Source organism: Lampris incognitus, chromosome 15 (assembly GCF_029633865.1).
Source record: "Lampris incognitus isolate fLamInc1 chromosome 15, fLamInc1.hap2, whole genome shotgun sequence".
In the NCBI taxonomy this organism is placed as follows: Eukaryota; Metazoa; Chordata; class Actinopteri; order Lampriformes; family Lampridae; genus Lampris; species Lampris incognitus.
Genome location: NC_079225.1, coordinates 23,902,026 through 23,916,585, shown reverse-complemented (window position 1 = coordinate 23,916,585; position 14,560 = coordinate 23,902,026). Strand labels below are relative to the sequence as shown.

Below are 14,560 nucleotides of genomic sequence, written 5' to 3'. Positions count from 1 at the left end.
CAGTCCATCACAGGGCCGACACAGACACACATACCTAGGGACAATTTATTATGGCCGATTCACTTGACCTACATGTCTTTGGACTGTGGGAGGAAACCGGAGCCCCTGAAGGAAACTCGTGCAGATACGTGGAGAACATGCAAACTCCACAGAGAGGATGACCCAGGACAACCCCCAAGGTTGGACTACCCCAGGGCTTGAACCCAGGACCTTCTTGCTGTGAAGCCACTGCGCTAACCACTGCGCCACCATCCCACGGAATTATAAGAGATATGAAGGATATGATGAGGGAGATGCCAAGCGGTGTTCAGATGCCACCGGAACAGCCTAGGAGCTGAGCCACGTAACCACCATCACCATGTAGACCTGACAGGAGGACAGACTACACATGAGCACAGGGGAGACTCACATCACACCATTCACATACATGGGAGAAGAGACAAGAAAAGACAGTCACACATCGGAGCGAGAGAAGGATATAACATTGAAACAGGATAAAAAATTAAATGGATTTATAAGATATATAACAAGAAAATGTGACGAGGGGGATGCCAAGCAGTGTCCAGGTGGTGACCACCGTCACCATGGAGACCTGTTAGGAGGACAGCCAATTGTGAGACTATTATTTACCCATTAATATAACATTACATGCTACCAGGATTTATAGAATACACCATAAGGACATACAGCTATGATGGAGGGAAAAAAATAAAGGAAGAAGTAATTTTGCTAAGATGTGCTTTTGGGAAGACAAAATGGAAGGTAGGAAGACAGTCCATGCTATTGAGACAGAAGAGGCATTGTTTATTAGAATGATGCAAAGTGAGTCAAAACAGGCCAGAGATGAAGCAGATTAAATGCATTCTCTATGTCTACAGAGTGAAGCATGGATAGCCCCTTTGCTGGTAAATGACACCATAGTTCCTTTTAAGCTGGACACAGGGGGTAAGGCAAACCTAACGACCATGGATGTGTAGACTCGCTAGCCCTTGGCTAACAGGTCGGACCCTTTAGTTGACCGGTTAGCGCAGTCGCCGGTGGTGCCGGGAACCCAGGTTCGATTCCTGGCTGCTCCCTGAATTCTCGCTACATTGGTGGCAGCGGTGGGATGCATATGTGCTCAGAGGCGTGAGGGAGCTTCCTGAAGGAGGGGGGTAGTGTAATGACCATGGATGTGTAGACTTGCTAGCCCTTGGCTAATGGGTCGGACCCTTTAGTTGACTGGTTAGCGCAGTCGGCCATGGTGCGGGGAACCCAGGTTCGATTCCTGGCTGCCCTCTGAATTCTCGCTACATTGGTGGCAGCGGTGGGATGCATATGTGCTCAGAGGCGTGAGGGAGCTTCCTGAAGGAGGGGGGTAGTGTAACGACCATGGATGTCTAGACTCGCTAGCCCTTGGCTAATGGGTCGGACCCTTTGGTTGACTGGTTAGCGCAGTCGGCCGTGGTGCGAGGAACCCAGGTTCGATTCCCGGCTGCCCCCTGAATTCTCGCTACACTAATAAGCTGGAGTGATGCATGGAACTTCAAAGTGAGACCCAAAGCACTGAGACAAAAGGAACATGTAGGCTAACGGTTAAGGGTAAGAATTTGCATACACCACCTGATGTTTGATGTACCTGATGGGCATAAGTCACACATAAGGCATGTGTGGATTTGGGCTTCGTAAAATGAGTCTATACCATCAAAGCCATCAAAGAAATAGCATATGTGCAGAGTGCCCCCCAAAATGGTGCAAACGTGACTCAAGATGCTATAGTACCCAGATATGCAGATGTATTTCAGGGTTTCAGAGCACTGCCCTTTACACACGCCATCAAACTGAAAAAGGATGTGCAGCCTGTGATTCACATGCCCAGAAGAGTTCCAGTGGCTCTCCGTGACAGACTGAGGGCAGAACTAGACCTAGAACTAGGCCTGGGTGTCATAAAGAGGGCTGAAGACTCCACTGACTGGGTAAATTCCATGGTCTGCAATTTGCGTTCTATTTGCCATACTTCCGTTGGCTTTTACTCTGCTTTGACAAAAACAATTTTGGCCTCTTAAATGTGAGATCTCTTGCTAATAAGTCCTTTATCATTAATGATTGTTTTTTTTAAATAATCTGGACTGTTTTATGATTACTGAGTCATGGCTGTCCCCAGGGGACACTGTTCCCCTGATTGAGGCAAGGCCCCCTGATCTTGCATGTTTTCATATTCCCAGGCCCTCTGGAAGAGGGGGTGGCCTAGCTGTTTTTTTATTAAGTTGGGACTTAGGTGCCATCCTGTTACTTTGGTAAATTTATCTCTTTTGAGGTTTTATGTTTTTTACTCACTGGCCCTCCCCCTTTACTCTGCATCTTAATTTATAGGCCCCCTAATTCAGTTAGTTTTATTGCTGAGTTTTCTGACCTTCTATCTATTGTTGTGCCAAAATATGACAGGGTGCTTATTCTTGGTGATTTTAATATTCATGTGTGTTGTCCTTCCCATTCCCTGACTTCACATTTTGTGGATCTTATAGACTCATTTAACCCCATTCCATTCGTTAAAGGGGCCACACATTCCAAAGGTCACATTTTATACCTTGTACTCTCATCTACTTTCTCTCTCAAGAGTCTTAACCTGGTGGATATGCTTGTAACTGACCATAAAGCTGTCATTCTCAAAGTTCACTACAGCTTGCTATACCTAGTCACTATTCTAAAACATGCTTTCGCATTCTGAATGCTGGCTCCGTAGTTAAATTCTGTGATGCTTTTAATTCATCGTCCTTTAATCCCTCTATATCCCCTCTCAATCCAGATGCACTGATAAATTCATTAAATGATCAGTTCCTATTCATCCTTGACCCAATTGCATCATTTAAAACTAGGAAACAAAACTCAAATAACCTCCCATGGCTGAATGACCACACTTGTGCCCTTAGAAGACTCTAGAATATCAGAACGACAATGGAAGGTCAACAAGTCCAAATTAGCACATAACACCCTTAAAAACTAAATGTTAATTTACCAGAAGGCAGTTAAGGATGCGAGATCAGCATACTTCTCTGAATTGATATCAAGAAATAACCACCATCCTAAAGTTCTCCTTAGGGCAATTGATTCTGTTATTAATGGTCCCTCCACTTCTTTTTTTTTAACCTGATTTTGAGCTGTCCAAAAAATGTCTCACTCATTTTATTAATAAGATGGAGAATATCAGGTCCCAAATCCAACCCGGGCCTTGCATTCATCCCATTCCCTATGTTAATTCTGCCTCTTTCACCCAGTTTCAACCAATTACAATTTCAGTGTTAAATAGTAAAGATCCAATACAAACTCCTCCTCCTCCATCTTAGACATCATTCCCACTAAGCTGCTCAAGGAGGTATTTTCAACCACTAGCCCCATTATTTAGCAAATTCTTAATAATTCTCGGGGCTCTTGTTCCTTTCCAGACAGTTTTAAGCATGCAATTGTTCACCCATTGCTGAAGAAACCTAATTTAGATCCCCTGTCCTTAAGTAACTGCAGAGCAATCTCCAAATTGTATTTTTTTATCTAAAGTTCTGGAGAGAGTAATTTAATCTCAATTGATTTCTTTTATGAACACTAATAGTGTTTTAAACAGTTTCCAGTCTGGTTTTAGAGCACATCGTAGTACAGAGACAGCTCTAGTTAAGGTTACTAATAACCTACTGCTGACTGCAGACAGAGGTAACTGCTTGATTTTAGTTCTTTTAGACTTAAAAGACTTCCCCCCCCCCCCGCTTCCGGTGTGGGAAGCTGGTGGCGCAAATTCACATTTGCGGTGACCTCACCCAGTACCGGTGTGGGAAGATGGCGGTGCGAATTCACGTTTGCGGCGGCCTCACCCAGTATCATTCATGCAGTGTCTTTGTCCATGTCTGCGTCTAAGTTTGTCTTCGTTTGATGGCTGGGAGAGCTGGCACTCGATCAGCTGGGAGAGCTTGGTCTGCTGCATCCTGTGGGCCCAGGGACCATGATAGTTTTGCCTGGAGCTGTGCCCGAAGAGATTACACTGAGGGCGGTCTGACAGGACGCGGAAGCGGGATGAGCTAAGCTAACAGCTAGCCTATGCAGACCGGCAGTTTCGATAACACCGAGGGCGGTCTGGCGGCATCCTCACCTAGCCTTGACTGTGTTTTTAGTGTCGTCGTGTGGAGTGTGGGGAGGTGTATCAAAAGTGTCTGGCTGGGAGAGCTAGTGTTGGATCAGCTGAGGGAGCGTGGTCTGCTGCATCCTGTGGGCCCAAGGACCATGGCCTTGACCGGAGATTCACCCGAAGAGGAAACACCGAGGGTGGTCTGACAGGACGCGGAAGCAGGGCAGGCTAAGCTAACTGCTAGCCCATACAGACTGACAGTTTTGACAGTCATGCTGGCTGGGGTTCGTTCTCCAGGACAGTGATTTTTTTTTAAATTTAGATATATGTGTTAGTTTGGATATAAACGTTCTTGTAGTTCTTGTAGCTTTTGGATGTGTTTTTGTCTTTGTGTTGCACTGCTGTGGGCAGGGGGAAATGACAAATAAAGTGTTTCTGATTAAGTTCTGCCTTTAACACAGTCGATCACAGTATCCTCTTACATCGCTTAGAGACTTGGGTTGGCATCAAGGGCTCGGCTCTTAGTTTATTACGCTCACCTCTCCAACAGAACTTTTTCTGTTGTTCTGGGTAACTACTTCCTCGATGGCTCAGTTGAGTTGTGGTGTCCCTCAAGGCTGTTCTCAGCTCCCTTCTATTTTCTATATACATGCTGCCCCTTGGCCAGGTCATTCAAAATCATAATGTGTTTTACCCTTTTTATGCTGATGACACTCATTTATACATGTCACTAAGACCCACAGATCCTAGTGCCCTAGCAAATCTCACAACTTGCCTGCCTGACATTAAATCCTGGATGTCCAAAAATGTTCTTAAATTTAGTGAACCTAAGTCTGAGGTCATTCTGTTCTGTCCCCCAAAGTCCATCACCCTTTTTGATACTAATTTTGGTGGTCTGTCATGTAGTCTTAAGCAGGCTGCTAGAAATCTTGGGGTGATATTTGATGCTAACCTCGGTTTTGATAATCAAATAAAACATGTTGTTCAGCCATGCTTTTTCCTTCTCAAGGTAATCTCCAAAATTAGGCCATTTTTTATCAATTGTCTATCTGCAAAACGTTGTGCATGCTTTTATCTGTTCTCAGCTTGGCTATTGCAATGCACTTTACTCCGGTAACAGTAAGGGCTCCCTCCACTGTCTGCAACTGGTACAAAACGCTGCTGCTCAGCTCATTACTGGGACAGAGGCATGACCATATCACTCCTGTGCTTGCCTCCCTGCATTGGTCATCTTCATTCTCAACTGACTGCAGGTATCCCCACCCATGTATAAAATACAATGACATAACAACCAAAAACGTTCGATTTCATATGCAAATTGCTGTGAGCATTAACTAGAGTTGCAATGGCAATGTTCACTATTCACAGAGGATTGGTGAATGGTTGCAATCACAGCATTGTAAGATAGTGACAGATGTACTCTTAACACCCCACCCTCGAGTCTTGCTCCTACATAAGTTTCTGATTTATTGAACTTGTATACGCCCTCTCAACCATTAAGAGCCGCAGATGGAGCCCTGCTGGTTATTCCCAGGTCTCAGTTTGTCACAAAGGGTGATCAGGCTTTTGCTTTTAGAGGCCCCACACTAAGGAACTCTCTTCCTATTGAACTAAGACAAATCAAGTCTCTAGCTTCTTTTAAATCTTGTCTTAAAACTTATTTCTGTGAAAGCTTTTACAAATGTTTGATATTCGTTTTTATTTAGTTACACTGTTTTTATTTTTACTCTTATTTTTGTAGATTTTGATTAACAAATTGCTTTCTTCCCTTGTACTCTTATTTTATGGTTTTACTTATTAGCTCTTTTTGTTTTACACTCTTACAATGATTTTCTTTTGTATATGTGTCAGTTTTAACAATTTCATCCTGTTCTGTGAAGCACTTTGTAACCTTGTTTAGAAAAGTTCTATATGAATAAAGGTTATTATTATTTGTGACAGAAGGGACCCAGCAAGTGCAAGAGAAGGTTTACAAGATGGTAGTGAGACCAGCTATGTTGTATGGTATTGAGACGGTGGCAGTGACGAAATGTCAGGAGGTGGAGCTGGAGGTGGCAGAGTTGAAACTACTAACATTTTTGTTGGGAGTGACGAAGAAGGACAGGATTAGGAATGATTATATTAGAGGGACCACACAGGTTGGTTGGACGGTTTGGAGACAAAGCAAGAGAGGCAAGATTGAGATGGCTTGGACATGCGTGGAGGAGAGATGCTGGGTATATTGGGAGAAGGATGCTGAATATGGAGCTGCCAGGGAAGAGGAAAAGAGGAAGGCCAAAGAGGAGGTTTATGGATATGGTGAGGGAGGCCATGCAGGTGGTTGGCATGACAGATGAAGATGCAGAAGACAAGAAGAGATGTAAATGGATGATCTGCTATGGTGACCCCTTACAAAGAAGAAGAAGAAGAAGATCATCATGCCAAAAACTGCTGGGAAAAGGGCATAACCAAATAGCATTATTTTATCACTCACCAAACACCATGTGATTCTTATGTCCATGAATGTTTATTCAACCAGCTACATTGGTTGTTAGCTAGCAAGTGAAGAAATACTGTATTTTCTGTAAGTGAAGTAGAGCAGGATATATTCCGGATGTAACCACACAAAAGTGATGCACAGAAAAGAAAAGTCTGTGGATGAGAGAGAGAGAGAGAGAGAGAGAGAGAGAGAGAGAGAGAGAGAGAGAGAGAGAGAGAGAGAGAGAGAGAGAGAGAGAGAGAGAGAGAGAGAGAGAGAGAGAGAGAGAGAGAGAGAGAGAGAGAGAGAGAGAGAGAGAGAGAGAGCTAAGCTTCTAAAATTGGATTTGTTTTAGTTGACAGGACTTGTCATTCAAAAGAAGCTGCTGCGAGCTCTGTTTCTTATGCTACTGCTAGTCCTGGGATCAGGTCAAACTTTCAGCCAGTTAGTCAAATAAGTGAGTAATTCAATTTGCATTATTAACTGATCAATTTGATTCTTGCACCCAGGCTGATCATCATTCGCTTCTCCCATTGCTCCCTTCCCTTCCTGCATGTAGTACCATTAGTAATTATTCTAGTTATATTTCTATTTTTGTGTTTGTGTTTGTGTGAGTGGTACTTCAGTGATCACCACCATGTGGTGGGTCAGAGGGTGTATTCGAGCCACAGTTGCTTTTGGGTGCTAAGTATCTTCTCCAAGGGCAGGTATTGATGTCATTGGACATGAAATTTGAAAACGTTCTGTTTATTGGATGGTTTCCCTAATCATAATTCCACCAAGCCACTCTCTATACTCATTAATTTATCTATCCTTCCAGCTGTCCACTTTCTGTCAGCACTATTGACTGTATCTTTGCTCCACTCCCCAGAGGCAGGACGCTCACATGCAGCGGTTCATCAGAGAGGTCAACACCACCAGCCGGGCCTGTGTTCTCTGGGACCTCGAGGAGGAGACAGACTACATCATCCAGGTCCAGTCTATTGGCTTGTATGGGGAGAGCCAGGCCAGTAAGAAAGTTCATTTCCGTACCCTCAAGAAGTCTGATCGCTTCCCGTCCAACAGCTCCAACCAAGGTAGGTGCCCAAGACTTTGCATGTGAATCGAAAAGAGTGTGCACAAAAATGTAATTTTATCATGGGTTTCCTTAATCATTCTGACGTTAATGTAGGATTTGATTGTAGCGAGTGTTTTCCGGGGGTCTTTTCATATCACAATGCATCAAAGGAAAGCTGTAATTTTTGGCCCTTGTAAGACTGTCAGTTAGTCATTTTCTCCCTTTCTTTCTGCCATTACCATTTAAATACTTGGGGTCAATTGTCCAAAGTAACGGGGAGTGCAGAAGAGAGGTGAAGAAGAGAGCGCAGGCAGGGTGGAGTGGGTGGAGAAGAGTGTCAGGAGTGATTTGCGACAGAAGGGTACCAGCAAGAGTTAAAGGGAAGGTTTACAAGATGGTTTGGAGACCAGCTATGTTATATGGTTTGGAGACAGTGGTACTGACGAAAAGACAGAAGGCGGAGCTGGAGGTGGCAGAGTTGAAGATGCTAAGATTTTCCTTGGGAGTGACGAAGAAGGACAGGATTAGGAACGATTATATTAGAGGGACAGCACAGGTTGAACGGTTTGGAGACAAAGCAAGAGAGGCAAGATTGAGATGGCTTGGACATGTGTGGAGGAAGAGACAGGTATATTGGGAGAAGGATGCTGAATATGGAGCTGCCAGGGGAGAGGAAAAGAAGAAGGCCAAAGAGGAGGTTAATGGATGTGGTGAGGGAGGACATGCAGGTGGCTGGTGTGACAGAGGAAGATGCAGAGGACAGGAAGAAATGGAAACGGATGATCTGCTGTGGCGACCCCAGCGGAAGCAGCCGAAAGTAGTAGTAGTAGTTTCTGCCATTACCGCAATATCTACAAAATGCATACATGTTGTTATAATTGTGTTGTACAGTACACAATCGAGAAGAAAACTTGTGGGCTTCTTAGGAAAGCATTGCATCCATGGTTAGCATATACATATTTACACACATAAGACATTGTGTGCAACCAGTGCAGATCATTGATATCTGAGTACTTTCAATAATGGTAAAGGTAGAATGAAAGTTCATTCATTTATCTTCAGCTGCTTCTCCGTGGTAGGGTCGTGGTGGCAGCAACCTAAGTAGGGCACTCCAGATGTCCCTCTCCCCAGCAATGCCCTCAAGCTCCTCCTGGGGGATCCCAAGGCGTTCCCAGGCCAAATTGGACATGTAGTCCCTCACAGAGATTTCTAGGTCTACCCGGGGTCTCCTCCCAGTTGACCATGCCCGGAGGCATCCTAATCAGATGCCTGATCCGTCTCAACTGGCTTCTTTTGACACAAAGTAGCAGTGGCTCTACTTCAAGCTCCCCCCGGATGTCTGAGCTCCTCACCCTATCTCTAAGGCTGAGCCCTGATACCCTATGGAGGAAACTAATTTCAGCCACTTGTATCCACGATCTCACCCTTTCGGTCACTACCCAAAGCTCATGACCATAGGTGAGGGTTGGAACGAAGATTGACTGGTAAATTAAGAGCTTTGCCTCCCGGCTCAGCTCCCTCTTCACCACAATGGTCCGCTACAACGTCTGCATTACTGCTGATGCTGCACCAATCCGCTTGTCAATCTCCCTATCCATTCTACCCTCACTTGTGAACAAGACCCTGAGATAGTTGAACTCCTTAACTCAAGGCAACAACTCTCCCTCAACCCAGAGGGAGCAATCCACCATTTTCCGGTAGAGAACCATAGCCTCAGACTTGAAGGTGCTGACTCTCATCCCAGCCATTTCACACTCAGGTACAAACCGCCCCAGTGCGTGCTGGAGGTCGCGTTCTGATGAAGCCAACAAAACCACATCATCTGCGAAGAGCAGAGATGCAAGTCTGAGGTTCCCAAAATGGACACACTCCTCCCCTTGGCTGTGCCTTGAGATTCTGTCCATGAATATCACAAACAGAATCGGAGACAAGGGACAACCTTGGTGGAGTCCGAAACCCACCGAAAACGTGTTTGACTGAGAATGCGGACACAGCGCTCACTTTGGTTATATGAGGACCAGGTGGCTTGTAGCAACTGCCCCGGTACTCCATACTCCCGTAGTACCCCCCACAGAGTGCCCCGGGGTACACGGTCGTAAGCCTTCTCCAAGTCCACAAAATACATGAAGACTGGCTGGTCAAACTCCCATGCCCCCCTCAGCACTTCTGCAACACTCTCATTCTAATTCTGGACTCATTAGAATGAAAGTGTTAGATTTTAATGGATGACATTTTTTTGACAATAGAGACCCTTACACATGTTTGACAATAGACACTAGGTTTAGTTGACTTCAAAGGCAGAGCTAGTACTTTGCGTGATTCCCCATGTCTGCTCCACATACATAATGGCTGTGCTGGAAGTTTGCTCTAAGATTTGGATCACTCCAAAATGTTGCTATGAATGAAGGTGAGAAGTTAGCTGATAGATAGTAGGAGACAGCTGGTAGGATAATAGATTTAATACAAAAAGAAAAGCTACAATCTCTCTGCCAACTATTGTTCATCTCACTTTGTTTTTATTAGTTAAGATGTTCCAGCTATAACTGCTCCATGAAAAATAGGATGGCTTTATGTTTTTCATGCTGCCATCAATGAAGAACAGCAGTTTGTGCAAGGGCCAGGCACTCACTCAGCAACTGACTTTTTAAAAAAAAATAATGCTTCACCATTTCAGTGGAGAGTCTCTGCTGTGGCTTTGTGCAAATACAAAGTATTTGCACAAAGCCACAAATGCAGTGACTTCACCTGAGTCTGTTATGTAAAATACATGTTTGCCTCATATTTCCATCCCACACGGTCTGCCAATTGACCTTTTTCCCCAGGCAGGGACAGGTGCTTTCCATTTCTTCTGAGTATCCTGTTCTCTCACTGAAAATCCCTGATGGCTGTTGTGAGCTTTTAGGTGCATTGACATTCAAAATCAGGTACAGTAAAGGCCAGTATGGACGATAAGTGCATCTAGCCCAAAGCCTCCTGTCTTAGCATATCCCATGGGGGCTCACTGTGAGTCGTGTAGGTTTATTTTCTCTGCCTGCCCAATTCATAATTGACAGACTCTTCATGCTTGGATGCAGAAAGACTCTTCACCACTCGGGGTGCCTAATCAGCATTCTGACACACACTCCAAAACACTCAAGATTCAGTCCCCAGGCTCGGCTTGATGTGCTGGAGGAAATGCAAAAGCTGTGACCAATAGAGAACAGGCCCAGTAACTCTCAGCACATATGAAGAAATAACAAGAGAGGGCTATTTCCATTATATTCAATTATAAAGATTTTCAATTCCCAAAGCTATAGGTCAGCTTTAACCCAGACAAATCTCCTTGGCAATGGGCTCAGTCTTAACTATGAAATGAATTGAATTGATGATCAAAGAAGTGGCAGTTTACTGTGCTGTTGGGGTTGGGCTAAAAATGGTTAATTGACACGTTTTGTTTTTTTCCCTTTGTGATCTATAGGGCGTAACTGGTGAATGTGAGAAATGCTGATGCTTGGGAATCATATATGTTCTGTGGCTGACGCAGGTCAGGTACCATTATTTAATTCGGCATGATCAGAGAAATTGAAATGGAAGGGCACTTTTTCAAGATCAACCTCTAAAGAAGCATTCAGTTTTAAGTCAACACATACAGTATGGCCATTGGCATTTCTACATTTTGGAGCAATTAGAGGATAATTCATTTTTTACAAACTGGGTCATACTTTCTTAGTCTTTACCATCGTGCATGTTAGTTATGACATTTTTCGAACCGGCTTGATTGTGGAGATTTTGGACATGGCATCACTGCTAGACACAGATATACAATGGCGTCTTACAGAGCAACCGAACACAAGCGTCAGGAATGTTTCAACACATCCAATGTAATGCAGTTATCTAAACCATGTATTAGGGACTGAAAGTTACAGTGAAATTTACAAGTTATCTCCCAAAATATCCATTGATTGGTCGCATTGCTGAGCTACTAAGAGGAGGCACAAGTGCTGGTCATCAGATTTCAGTGAGTACTAAACAACACAACAGAGTTCAACACACCAATCAATAAAACATGCAAAGTAAAACATTATATACAACCATGACAAGGCCAGACATCTCCGGCTGGAGACATTGATGACCAGCTAACAGCAAGGAAGCATGAAAAAAAAAAGAAAGAATTAAAGACGTTCAGATATTCCGAACACATATCACAGGATATGGAAAAGGATATCGACCCAGAAAATAGTTTCTTTAACAACATCAATAACAACTGTCTATACTACACCGATGAGCAGTTTAACATGATGGTCAACTCAGATCATAAAATTTCAGTTATTGCGTCCGGGCAGCGTAGCAGTCTATTCCGTTTCCTACCAACACGAGGATCGCTGGTTTGAATCCCTGTGTTTCCTCTGGCTTGGTGGGGCATCCCTACAGGCACAATTGGCGGTGTCTGCGGGTGGGAAGCCGGATATGGATATGTCAAGTCAAGTCTATTTTATTTGTGTAGCCCAATATCACAAATAACAAATTGCCTCAGTGGGCTTTACAGCAACACAACATCCTGTCTTTAGACCCTCACATCAGATAAGGAACAACTCCCTAAAAAAAAAACAACCCTTTAATGGTGAGAAAAAATAGGAAGAAACCTCAGGGAGAGCAACAGAGGAGGGATCTCTCTCCAAGATGGACAACGTGCAATGGATGTTGTGTGTACACAATGCACAGAATACAACATTGAAACAGGATAACAGAATTATAATGGACTTATAAAATATATGAAGAATATGATGAGGAGGATGCCAAGCAGTGTCCAGATGCCACCGTATGTGTCCTGGTCACTACACTAGCACCTTCTCTGGTCGGTCAGGGCACCTGTTCAGGGGGAGGGGGAACTGGGGGGGAATAGTGTGATCCTCCCATGCGCTATGCCCCCCTGGCAAAACTCCTCACTGTCAGGTGAAAAGAAGCGGCTGGCAACTCCACATGTATCGGAGGAGGCATGTGGTAGTCTGCAGCCCTCCCCAGATCAGCAGAGGGGCTGGAACAGTGACGGGGATGGCTTGGAAGATTGGAGTAATTGGCCAGATACAACTGAGGGGAAAACAATTTTCTTTTTCAGTTATCCACATTAACAGCAGAAGCCTATATGCCAACTTCCAAAACATCAAAGAATATCTAAGTCTCGTCAATAATCCATTCAACATAATAGCTATATCTGAGATGTGGATTAGCCCTGAGAAAGGTGTTGACTTTGAGTTAGCTGGATACGAATTGTCTTATAAGAACAGGCGGAGAAAAAATGGAGGGGGGGGGTTACTTTGCATGTGAGCAACAGCCTAAGCTACAAGACGGTAGAAATTATGTCAACAGCTGTTGATGATATGCTGGCATTTATCACAATTGATATCTGTATGGAAAAAAGAAAAAAGAAAAATGTAATCATAAGTTATATATATACAGATTCCCATGATCAAATATTGAAATATTTAAGGACTGGATAGAAGAAACATATTCAAAATCAACACAAAAGAATATATTCATATGTGGTCATTTCAATATCGACCTGTTAAATCCAAATAAGCACAATATGACAGAAGAGTTTATTAATACAATGTGTAGTTTGAGTTTATATACTAAAATCACCAGACCTAGCAGAATCACACCACACTGTGCCATCTTAATAGACAATATATTCACAAACATTATAGAAGGCAACACTGAGAGCCTTTTAATAAATGGCATCAGTGACCAGCTAACAGTGTCTGACTGCAATTTTAGGAAGAACAGTTCCCAACAACATTAAATATATAAGAGTAAGAACAGAAGAATGCATGAATGCTTTCAAAACTGAATTACTAACACATAACTGTAATATAATATACAAAGAAAAAGATACTGAAAAAGCTAAAAATTGCTCAATAGAGCAATTCAACAGTAGACAGAAATATAAGGATAGTCCATGGATCACAAAGGGACTACGTAATGCTTGTCATAAAAAAATAAGCTCTATAAAGAATTCATAAAGCACAGAACCATTGAAGCAGAAATAAGATACAAAAATATAAAAACAAGCTAACTAACATTATGAGGACATGCAGGAAGGAATACTACACTAAAGAATAAGATACCAATAAAAACAACTCCAAAGGCATATGGAATGTGTTGAATAGTATTATTAGAAACTGATCTAGAAGCCCAAGTTGCCCTCAATACTTTACAGATAATGATAATACTATAAATAACATGGAAGTCATGGTCAATGGCTTCAACAGAGTCTTTGTAAATGTGGGCCCAAAACTGGCAGGAAAAAAATCAATGACACACAACCACAGAGGGGAATTATGATGAATATGAGGGCAGAAATCCAAGTTCCATTTTCTTAGAGCGGTAGAAGAGAAGGAAATCATGGACATTGTAAACAAATGTGAGAACAAAAAAAAAATCTACTGAGTGGAATGATATTGATGTGACAATATTTAAGAAAGTAATTGAAGGTATTGCAAAACCACTAACCCACATCTATAACATGTCCTTTCAATTGGGTAAAGTTCCAAGCATATTGAAAATCGCAAAAGTCATACCCTTATATAAAACTGGACATAGACACCAATTTACAAACTACAGAATAATTTCGTTATTGTCAAAATTTTCCAAAATACTGGAAAAACTATTTGCTGCTAGACTAGACAAATTCATTGAGAAGCACAAACTGTTAACCGATAGCCAGTACGGGTTTTGACCATAGACAAATTGGAAAGGTATGAAAAAGAGGAGTGATGCAGAATTGGCTAAGAAGCTACATAGGCAGCAGTTGGTAATTCTAGGTGAACATAAATCAACGTGCATGGCTATTACTTGTGATGTGCCCCAGGGGTCGGTTTTAGGTCCAAAACTGTTCATCCTGTACTTAAATGACATATGCAAGATATCAAAAATATTGAAATTTGTTTTATTTGCAGATAACACAAACATATTTTGT

The 14,560-nt window shown here is 42.9% G+C and overlaps 1 protein-coding gene across 1 annotated transcript in view; it reads left to right on the top strand.

Annotated features, from left to right (window-relative positions):
- Positions 1 to 14,560, top strand: part of fndc4a (fibronectin type III domain containing 4a) — a 56,195-nt gene that overhangs the window by 20,494 nt on the left and 21,141 nt on the right. Inside the window, exon 3 of the mRNA XM_056294998.1 lies at positions 7,420 to 7,624. Coding sequence (XP_056150973.1) covers positions 7,420 to 7,624 — 205 coding nt within the window. The remainder of the gene's footprint in view (positions 1 to 7,419; positions 7,625 to 14,560) is intronic.